Here is a 10,839-nt window from a genome sequence, read left to right as displayed (position 1 = left end):
CTTGTCCTGGAGGTTTGAGGGCTTAGAGACTTAGGCCAGGGGTTCTTAATCCTGGGCTCCCTAAGTTTCTTTTTTAAAAATTTGGAAGCTCTATTCAATAGAATTGTTTTCTGTTGCAATCCTATATATCTTATGTATTTAAAAATGTTATTGTGAGAAGGGGTCTTTGACACAAAAAAGATTACCTCTCTAGGCAAACCCTCTCATTTCACAGATGGGGCCTCTGAGGCCTAAAAAGGGAAAACAACTTGTCCAAGGTGACACAATGAATCAATAGTGAAAGCCAGTGGATTCCTTCCTCTTGGTCCAGCATTCTTTCCCCATCATCAGTGCGGCCTCTCGTGATCCCACTGACTTTTGTCAAAGAAAGGCTGAGATTTGGCCTGGGCAAGAGAAAATCCCAACCCAATTTGTCTGCTTATTTCCAGTGCCCTCCAAGTCTTGAGTGGGGAGGGCCATCTTGTGCATGCCTGGACCAGTTCTATGTGAATCACCTTCTGAAATGAAGCCATACACTCAAAGGCCATGGGAGCCAGAAAGGACCTCGGTCATCATTTGGTGTAAGTCTCCCATTTACCAGAGAAGGAATCTGAAGCCCACAAAACTGAGCGGACATAAGTAAGGCGGCACACGAAGCAAGAGCCAGAGCTATCGCTGGGGTCTTTAGACTCCCAGTTGGGTAACTTCAAAAAATCTGAGTTTCAAAGACTTTAGAGGCCATCTTTAAGTGGGCAACATGGGGCTCTACTCTGTTGGTTCTTTATCTTCACTGATCCTGCCTATAAAATGTATTCTATGTATAATCCCTACATTCCCTTTAAGCCCTGTCTCTGATCTAAAAAAAGGCAAAGCGAGTCAACAGAAGTTACTGAATATGCATTCGTATGAATTCCCTATGTAGGCTAGATATCAGATCTTTATGGCTTTGGTGGCAGCCTCTCCTGGCTTTCTGCTGACTCTAAGATTTTTCCATCATGGTTCCCTCTCTCTGGAACCCTCTGTGGCTCTCTCCTCTGCTTGGTCAGTTCCTCCTGGAACCACCATTTTGAAGAAATATCCAGTCCACATTTGCTCTCTCCACTCTTCCCCTCGCTTATCCAGGGTTCTCCAAAATGCCCTTTGAGACTTCCCCATACCTGTCCACTTTTCAGCTACCTCTTATATGTTTAAGAGTTTATAAGTTGCTTCTGTCCTCTAATGGAAAGGCAGGAGGGTAGTGGTTGAAACTCCTCCCAAAGCCTTCCTTTACATTAGGCTCATGATCTTCCAGGTGACTCCATCTTCCATGAGCTGTTCTGCTTGGCTTTAACTCCAGGGGACCCCCTCCCCATAGAGTACCCCTTGTAGCCAACTCTCTACTCAGGCTCTTTTTTCAATTTCCTTTTGTATGCTGTCTTCCCTCATTATAAATTTCTTGAAGGTGTGGACTATCTTTTCTTATTTGTGTCACTTTGTTGTTTTGGGCTTTCTCATGTGGCAATACGTCTTGCATGACTTCACATGTGTAACTGATACCATATTGCTTCCCTTCTCAAGGGCCAGGAGGGGGGAATAGTTTGGAACTTGAAAATTTTTTAAATGAATTAAATATTTTTTTAAATTAGGAAATAGCTAATGAAATTTAAAGAAATATTGCCTTTTCCCATTAGACCGTAAGCTCCTTAAGGGCAAGAGCTCTTTCTTCCTGCTTGCATTTGTATCCCTAGTGTTTGGATCAGGTGTTTCGTGTTTGACTTCACCTGTAGCCGAGGAGGCATCCTGTCTCCAGCATCTCAGACAAATGATCCTATTACTTTGACTTACAAGGCTCTCGGTGATGGGGAGTTCACTATCTCCCAAGGTAGTCCCTTCGACTTTTATATGTTCTACTATTCTTATTTACGTTTCAAATCTACGGATACTTTGGGACCTAGAGGAAGGGCTTTGTCATCATCGTTTGACAAATGATGATCCCTATATTCAGAGCTATCTCTGGAGCTATCTGGAACTATCTGGAACTATCTGGCCCAAGGCCCTAATTTTCTAGATAAGGAAACTGAAGCCCAAAGTCACACAGATAATGCCAGACACAGGGTACGGCCAGGTTCTCTGACCATAAATCTGGGTTCTTTCCACTGTCCCAGACCTACCTTCCAAATGAGGCTCTGAGGAGCCATATTTCTTTTTTTCTTTTTAACCCTTATCTTGTCTTAAAATTGATACTAAGTATTGATTCTGTATAGTTGGAAAATCTTGAACCCCAGGACTACATTCCCCAGAATTCCTTTTGTATTTCCCAGCATCCTTTTCCCTTCATTTACCTGGGTCTTTAAAACAGGACTGTTTATAACTTTCTGGGGCTCCTCCTTCTCTTCTTGTTTGAGATCAAGGCTTGAGTTAGCTCCTTTTAACTCTAATTTTTAATTTAATAAATGTTATAATTTATAAATTTAATTTTTATTATAAATTATAATTGTATAATATATAATAAACAATATAATATATAAAATAATATAATATATAATTAATTATAATGATACATAAATTTATAAATATAATACTTGAGCTATTGTATATTAATTTTAATTTTCACGCAGAAGAGCAGTAATAAGGGCTGGGCAATTGAGGTGAAGTGATATGTTCAGGTTCACACAGCGAGGAAGTGTCTGAGGCCACATTTCAAGCCAGGTCTTCCTGACTCCAGGTCTGGCTCTCTATCCACTGAGCCACCCAGCTGCCCAGAGAGGTGTCCGTCTCCTGACTCTTTCTGCTCTTGTGCAATCTGTCTCCCATCTAGCCCACTGCCAAGAAGGTGAGGCTCACCCACCACCCCTCTTTCATCACCAGTCTTATCTGACAGCAAACAGGACAATATGAAATAACACCAGGAGACACAGAGTTTAGCAAAAATGTTTAATCTCTCCTTGATGCGCTTTTATTTACAAATACTAAATCTGAAGAACATTAAAATAGGAAATAGCGGGATATTTACACAGTCCAAGGGCGCGAGGAGCTATGGGCCCCACTGCTTCCAACGTGGAGCGACTGAGTAACGTTTATCGGAACCACTGATCAGACCATTAAAACCATCTGTCTTCTCTCCATTTGAAATGTGGACGACGACGTTAAAGGACAGCTAATTGTGCGCTTCATCTTAAAAATATAAATCTCTCTCTAAATATATCTATCCTATCTGGTGAGGCCAAGGATTTGAGCCGCTGATTCCAAGACTGGGGGCTGGGGAGTGGGGAGAACCAGGAGGGGTTCCTCCCGAAGGCTAAATGATAAAGAAAACGGGAGTGGATGCAAATTTAGTTACCTTGGGGGGAAAGGGAGGACCAAGAAGAGGGCCCCATTGATCCTATGAAACCTGGAGCTCAGAGAGGCAGTGCCGTGCTGTTTTTCCTGGTGGTGGTGACTATGTGTGTGCATGTAGGTGTGTTCCAGGAGGATTTTAAGCGTTAAGGACTAAAATGCCAGTTGCCATTCCACTAAAGAGCCAACTTTTGGGCCCACTCAAGATCAAGGTCTTGCCCTCCCCTAAAGTCTGTCTCACTAGGGCATGGAGGTGACCCCGGGGCTCTCCAAGATTATGCCAAACAGAAGCAGGATTTTCTGAGCTAGAGAGGCTTCGAGGCTGAGCCCAGCAAAGGATAACCAAGGACCAGCTTAGCTAAGAGCAGGAAGGCTCGTGCCCAGAGGGTGTTGGGGGGGGGGAGAGGAAAGATGAATTTTGGGGTCAGAGCAATTCATGAAGACTACTGACTCAGGTGAAAGGAGTTTCTGAAGCCCTCGTCTGCCCACCAGACTTCTGGGCACACACACACTCCCTGATCCAAGCCAACCATGTGGTGGAGGGCAGTCTAGAGTCGACAAGGACTGGGGAAGGGACAGGTCCGTGCTTTGGAGCATGAAGAGGGAAGCATGAGGTAGATTCTGGTCTCCTTAGAGAGATGGCAGGTAGGCCCCAGCCCAGTGCCCCTCCCCCTGCTCTCTGGCAAAGAAACACAGGGGACACTTGGGGTATCTTAGGCTTCTAAGACCCCAGTAGAGTTTTCTTGGAGGTATCCGTGACTCCACTGGAAGATCAGGGTGCCTGGTGGGAGTCTGAACCAAAGACTCTTGCAGGGAGATGCTCTCACACCCTTCCTACTCTCCTCACTGAGGCTGTTATTAGAACTGGATGGGCCATGGGGCCATTTGCATCCAACTCTTCTCCTCTCCACTTTCCAGAGAACATTAAGAACAGAGAGGAGTCACCTGCCCAAGTCAAGCAGTGAGTTTGTTTCAAGGTTGACTGTGGAGCCAAGGCTGCTTGATTCAGTCTAGCCCCCTTCCACTACCCCATGCTGCTGGAATTGTTTCTACGGTCACCCCATTGGCTTGAGTTTATGGCCCATTGGCTTACCTTCCCTAAGGCTTGGAAATGGATAAAATCAACTCGATGCCAGTTTGGCTAGCAAATCTGCCAACGGTGGAGGGTGAAACCCAAGTGGTGTATGAAGAACCCTCAACCCTAACCAGGACTAGACCTTGTTTTCTCTTGCTCTTTCCCTTCCCAGTGGTCCATTCACCAGCTTTTCCTGAAATAGACCTGAATTTGTTCCTTCCTCTGGGAGAAGCAGCCAAATCAGCTGTGGCTGTTTGTGGCTCCCCTAGGCTCTAACTCACTGGTTGAGATACTGGGGCAAAGTTGGTTTCAATTAAAGTCTGGATTGATGTATTTTGGGAAGAGGGGGTAAGAAGAACAAAACCTAAAATTTCATTGGTATAGGAACATCCCAGGGAAGGAATTCCTTCTACTAATGCTCATGGATGGTCTTGGAGAGTTGCTTGAGGCAATGAGAAGTGACTTGGCCAGGATAACACAGCTGATATGTGTCCCAACTGGGCCCTGAACCTAGGTCTTCCTGACTCCAAAGTCACTATTCCTCCCACTGGCCTTCAAATCTAGATTACAGACTTGCACAAAAGGAAGTGCATTTTGCCTACTTTTAAGCACATATGATAATTAGAATGAGGCAAAGGAAGCACTCTCTAGTAGAGATCCTTAGGGGGCTGGCTTTAATGAATAGATAAGAATGATTTGTAATTAGCATTGTCAATCATTTTGCATAAATGGAAGCTTCTAAACTACTTGAGGAGGCTTGAAACCAATCTGTGTCTCAAGTAGGTTAAACATGCCCCTTGTTCCTCCTCCCCACAAATGACTTAAATCCTTTATAGATAACACAAAGAGAAGCATCAGCCCAACTCCTATCAGAATAATTATAATTTCTGAATGAGCAGGGTCAGGTTTGATGAAACCAGACTATCCCTCATGCACGAGAATGGCAGCAGAGTCTAGGGGATGACGTGAGCGGGCCTTCATGAGCATGGGCCAGTCCAGATGGCATGTTGTGGGCAGTTATTTCCCTGAATTATTTGCAAGGCTAGATGAGATCATTTAAAGTGTGGGGTTTTACTTGCCTAGCACTTTCTCTCAGAAGCCTTGTGGAATTGAAGTGAATTTTGTCCTTCAAGATCATGGTGGTTAGCTACAAGAACCCTCTTCCTGACTGATGCCAAAGTCTTGGTCTAGAACCTCAAAGTTTCCAGGGACTTGCAGGGGGTAATGGGGAGGACAAAAGACCTTGACTGAGATGTTAGGTGGGATCATCAGGCCATCACTTGGTCTGACCCTGACCATAACATCACATTCTAATCCTAAACTTCTAATTCTTGAATTCCTGGAAGGTCTGATCAAAAGAAATGTGCAACTGAGGCCTAAGATTAGCCCACTGCCCTGAGGAAAGTCTTTATCCCAATTCATCAAGAACTGAATAGCACAGAAACAGAGGTCTCCAAGCATACATCTCCATCTTGTTTCTGGAGCCTCAGAATTGGTTTCCTCATCTGTCATATGTCCCGATAGTTTCATGGTGAATGAGTACTTCCTGAGTCAAAGATCAGGATTGATTCCAAAGTGGCTTCCCCCACACTGGTTGGGGGAACCACTATTGACTCTAAATAAGCCCCCATAACCCCCCCATCCATGAGTCTAAATTCAGTGGAGGTGTGGAGGGTAGGAAGAGGAATCCTGATGGGGGAGGGGGCATCCAGTGAGCAGAAAAATGAACCCAAAAATTCCATTTAGGTCAATAAGGGGTTCTCCCTGCAGACCCAAGTCTTCAAAAACAATGGAAATCTAATATTTTGGAACTAGCCTCCCAGGGTTGATTCCCTTCACCAAGAGACCCAGTCACCTCCGAGAAGCAAGAGTCCTCTCTCCTCTGGGCCTCCCTGAGACCCCCTGGGAAAGATCAGGTGCCCTGAGGAGTGGTGATACTGCTGGTCCCATCACAGTTAGCTGTCCCTTAAAGTACACAGAAACCTTTAGTACCATTTTAGAAGTAAACTGGAGAAGGTAAGTCTACTTTCATCCATTTTTTCCTTTTACAAGAAGTGACAAATTAATTAAAAATCATAATAATAATAATAATAAAAAAGGTCTAAACAACCTCTAGTATTCAACACTTGCAGATTTAAAAAGATCAACTCAGACTAAAATCTAGCACGCTCATGCAGTAATTCGCGGGTCCTATGCAGTCCCGGACTTTCTGAGGACTTGGGGTAGCTTTTTCTTCCTCCTTGAAATGTTAAAAAAACGAAATCACCGCATAATTAGAGGTGTTCAGGCTTCAAAGATTGTTCCGCTTGGTGATAAACTCTTGGAAGTTCCTTCCAGACCATTTGGTATGTTTGGTTTTGTTTGTTTGTTTTTTGTGTTTGTTTTGTTTTTTTTTGTTTTGTTTTTCCCACTGGCTTAATTTTCTTATTCTATATCTTTTTTCCTTTTTTCCCCTAAATTTTCTCCTTCAGTCAACTATACAGGACCCTCCTGGGGCTGGAGATTTAGGTTGTAACCACATATATATATATACACAATTCTCTGTTTTTGAATTAAAAACTTCATTTGTTCTTACTTGGTCACTGAGGGCGTGAACGGATACAGAGCAGTCCCTCGGGGTCACTGGAATGGCCCACTTGGAGGACAGGCCTGGCTCCCCGTGGTCCGAGGCTGAGGCAGCAGCAATACATATAGTGAACAGCATCACCTTGGCCTGGCTGAGGAACTGAGGGAGCGCTCTCTCAACTGTGGCTACGGTCTTCATCAGTAAAGCCACTACAGGAGAACCAAACAGGCTTTCTTTTTTCTTTCTTTCCTCTTTAAAGAAAAAAAAAAACCTCCCCCCAAATCCCATCACCACTCTGAGGTTCACCACATGGTGCTAGATTTTAAACTGGATGGGAACTTGGAAATTACCCAGGGGGAGAGGACAAGAGGGGATGACAGAGGAAAGGAAAGACAAGACAGTGAGAGAGAGAGAGAGAGAGAGAGAGAGAGAGAGAGAGAGAGAGAGAGAGAGAGAGAGAGGGAGAGAAGTAAAGACACTCTGGACAGATTTAAGAACTAGTCCTGTGTGTGAAGTTTTAGGGCTGCACCAGAAGAGATCAAAGTCTATCTTGGGCCACATTTGGCCTAGATTTGTGGAGAGTTGGTTTAATGACTGGTAGTTGAGGGATAATAAACACCTATGATGTTCAGCCATAGGTCCTGGAGGTCTTATGGGGGATCCCCAAGCACTCTACAGGTTCATGGTGGCCTCTCATAGTTGAGCATGGAAGTTACTGGCGGTATAAGTTGCCCAGAAATTGTGGTCAAGTTAAAAACAGTCATCTTCCAGGGGACAAGACCAAAAAAGTACTCATTGCATTGGGGTTGTTGGGTGACCAAAAAAAAGAGTTTCAAGCACAGTTGGTAGGAATAACCTTGGTGATGATGATGATGATGGTGCTCCTGAGAATGGTGGTACAACGATGATGCATGATGAAAACAGTCATGAGGAAGAGGAAGAAGAGGATGTGGTGGAGGGAAAGTAAGGAGAACAGTGCCCTCTGTTCACCAGTCTACCTTCCAACTGAATCCACAGGAAATCTGTCTCTATTTCTTCTGTTTATTAGGCTTGGAGAACAGAGCTTGTGGCCAGCTGCTGCTGGATAAGACTCAAGGACAACAGAAGGCTTGGCCAAACAAAAGTTAGTGATACACTCCCTCTCACCATTAGCCAAAGCATTTCTGCCCTAAACTTGGTGACTTCTCTGAAGAGTCTGCTGCTGGAAACTCCCTTCTCTCCTGGCCCCTTCACAGGCCCAGTTCTAACAAAGATGTCCCAACATAGAGCAAACAGGGAAGAAGGTTGGGGAGTGGCATTTGGACTTGGCTGAGAACTGCTCTGCTCACCTCGTCACCCAGCTCTAGGAGGCTCCTCAGGAGCCAATGTCCCTGTGGTTCTGTGACTCAACCAGAAATAATGAGGACTCTTGCCTGTAGGGTCATGATTCAACCCTGTAAGGAAGGGAAGGGGAGAGTCTTGCCTTGCCTCTTTCCTTTCAACAGCAGAAGTGAGGGATGGAAAAGGGGTCAGTCCTCTCTCTGCCTCTCCTCATCTCTGGGAACTGAGTGAAGGGCTTTCACTTTCACCCATGACCACAACCCAGGAACAAGATGTTCTGGGCATGTGGACAGTCCAACGGCATCAAGCCCTTTCCCAAAAGGAGGTGAGACAAATGGGGAACTCCAAATGGAGCAGATTTCACTCAGGCAAAGCTCTCCACAGAGAGATTGTTGTCTCAGGTCCAGAACCAGGTATGGGTTTCCAATATATGGACCTATCAGTAGAAGAGCTTGGGATCAAGAGGGATTTCCTCCTTTGGCCCTGCAGGAAGATATGCTGGGTTGGAGAAGGTTGCTAATTTAGGAAGCCCATGGAGAGGGGAACAGGCTAGAGCTTGGGATAATGGGAATGGGGAAAGAAGCAGGGAGCACAGAGGGACCAGGAAGAGAGGGTGTATGGTCCACACAGCCTCCCTGTCCCATTTGACCAGCTCCCCGCAGCCCTTAAGAATGATGTGGGACAGAAACAAAGACATGGGCACCTCCCAGGCTTTGTCTATGCCTTCTTCAGGACAGGAACTGCCCCCCTTGCATGCTCCAACTCTGGCCTCCTTCTCTAGATCTGGGGAGCACCCAGGGGCTTTTCTCTCCAATGTGTGCTAAGAGGTCTACAGATGACAGGTAGCGGGCCAGGAAAATTCAACCCCCTCTGCATACTGTCTTTTCCTTTTTTGTGCCACCTGGGCTCTGACAACTAGTTCAAAGGTTCCCCCTCACTTTTTTTGGCGGGGGGAGAGCCAATTTCCTGTCCTACATAAAATCTTGCTTGTCATCTTTTTTTCCCTCTCCATTGGTAGATTTGTAAAAGGAAATTTTTGACGCTGGGTAAGCTGTGCAAATAGAGCAGGTAAATGACAAAGACAGTGGGAGGGTGTGGGGTGTGGGGTGGACTAGGTCCAGGGGGACAGATGAGAGAGTGGAAGAAAACAGTCACATTTGGAGGATTTAAAATCTGAAACCTCCAAGAAAAAGGGGATGGGGAGGCAGAGGGGAGGTTCCAAGATACCCACCCTCTCCCCCGGCATCGTCCCCCAAAGGGAGCACCATTCCCACTGTGCCAGCTTTCGGTGAGGGGTGGAGGCGTGCACGGCTGCTGCCTCCTTGCCAAGTCATTCCAGTCTCTTCTGCCTCCCACCATGTGCTTTTGCCTGGAAAGGTCCTTCTCTGTCTCTCCAGGCAGGCAGGTGGGTGTTTGGGTTTTGTGATTTTCCCCTTCTGCAGCAGAGCAAGTGTTTGAGTTTTCCTTGGCATGGAGGTGCTGGATGGCTCAGGAGGGGCTCTGGTGAGTGCAGCGTGGTCCCCCGCTTCCTCCCAGGCATGGCCAGGGTGGGGACAAACTCTGCTGCCCCTGCTGCTGGCCTCTCTCTCTGTCTCTGTCTCTCTGGTTCTCAGAGTCCGCCACTAGGAAAAAGTCACCAGGAGCCCTTCTGGACTTCTCAGCTGCTCAGGGCCATAGTGTCTATCACCTGCTCCAGCTTACTCCTAAGCCGCTGCTTTCGCGTCTGCTCATCCTTCTCCAAAGCAGCCAAGATCTGTGAAGGAAACAAGAAAGGAGAGGGCAGTGAGTGGAGGGGATGCATGGGCCACCCGACAGCTTCTGTGGGAGAGTCGAGGCACCACACACAGATCACAGGCGGTCTTCATTCCACAGATGGCTATCCTGTCTACACCCTGCTGGGAAGGCTTTCTGCTTTTCTGCAGTCTTGCTCAGTCTGAAGAAAAGTTCAGGGAAATAGGGTTGACCACAACGGTGTCTTTTGGACTCTCCCAGCTTCGCAAAGGTCCTCCCACATCACAGAGCACTAAGGAGCCCAAACTTACAAGGAAGTCCCATGCTAATAGCCACCAACCAATCAGAAAGCCTTATTCTGCACGGCGAAAGCATCCCATTTGCCTCTGTGAAACTCCCAGTGCAGGGGAACCAGACTAAAATGCAACTGGCAAATAGTTCACAAAATAAATAGAAATATAACATAACAGAGCTATGAATGCGCGGCTTGCCAAGTCACAAGGATCTGTTTCTATCTGTGTTTGCTACAACCGCTATGTGCTCTAACCAATGATCATTCTAACGTCTATGGCCGCACCACTGAGAAGGCCTCCTCATGCTTAATGGGATCTCTCCAAGTTACGGACTTGGACCAATCCGCTCTCTTCTCTATACCCCAACCAATAAGAAACTCTGCCACCGAGAAGGCTTCCTCGTGCTCTGAGAAATGAATGGCAGAGCTCCAGGCTACATACTCAGACCTATCAGTGCTCCATTCTCACCGAGAAGGCTTCATCCCACACGGTACAGTTGACAAGAGCTGCTAGCCGCAGAATCCCAACATTAAAGGCAAGATGGCGTGGTAGAAAGGGCT

The 10,839-nt window shown here is 46.2% G+C and overlaps 1 protein-coding gene across 1 annotated transcript in view; it reads right to left on the bottom strand.

Annotated features, from left to right (window-relative positions):
- Positions 1-2,878: 2,878 nt before the first annotated feature.
- PLXNA1 (plexin A1) overlaps positions 2,879-10,839 on the bottom strand; it is a 260,073-nt gene continuing 252,112 nt past the window's right edge. The window contains 1 exon segment of the mRNA XM_056804732.1: positions 2,879-10,008. Coding sequence (XP_056660710.1) covers positions 9,913-10,008 — 96 coding nt within the window. The 3' untranslated portion in view covers positions 2,879-9,912.

This window comes from Monodelphis domestica, chromosome 7 (genome assembly GCF_027887165.1).
Source record: "Monodelphis domestica isolate mMonDom1 chromosome 7, mMonDom1.pri, whole genome shotgun sequence".
In the NCBI taxonomy this organism is placed as follows: Eukaryota; Metazoa; Chordata; class Mammalia; order Didelphimorphia; family Didelphidae; genus Monodelphis; species Monodelphis domestica.
The sequence above is the reverse complement of the archived record's forward strand: the minus strand, read 5'-3'. Positions and strand labels throughout refer to the sequence as shown.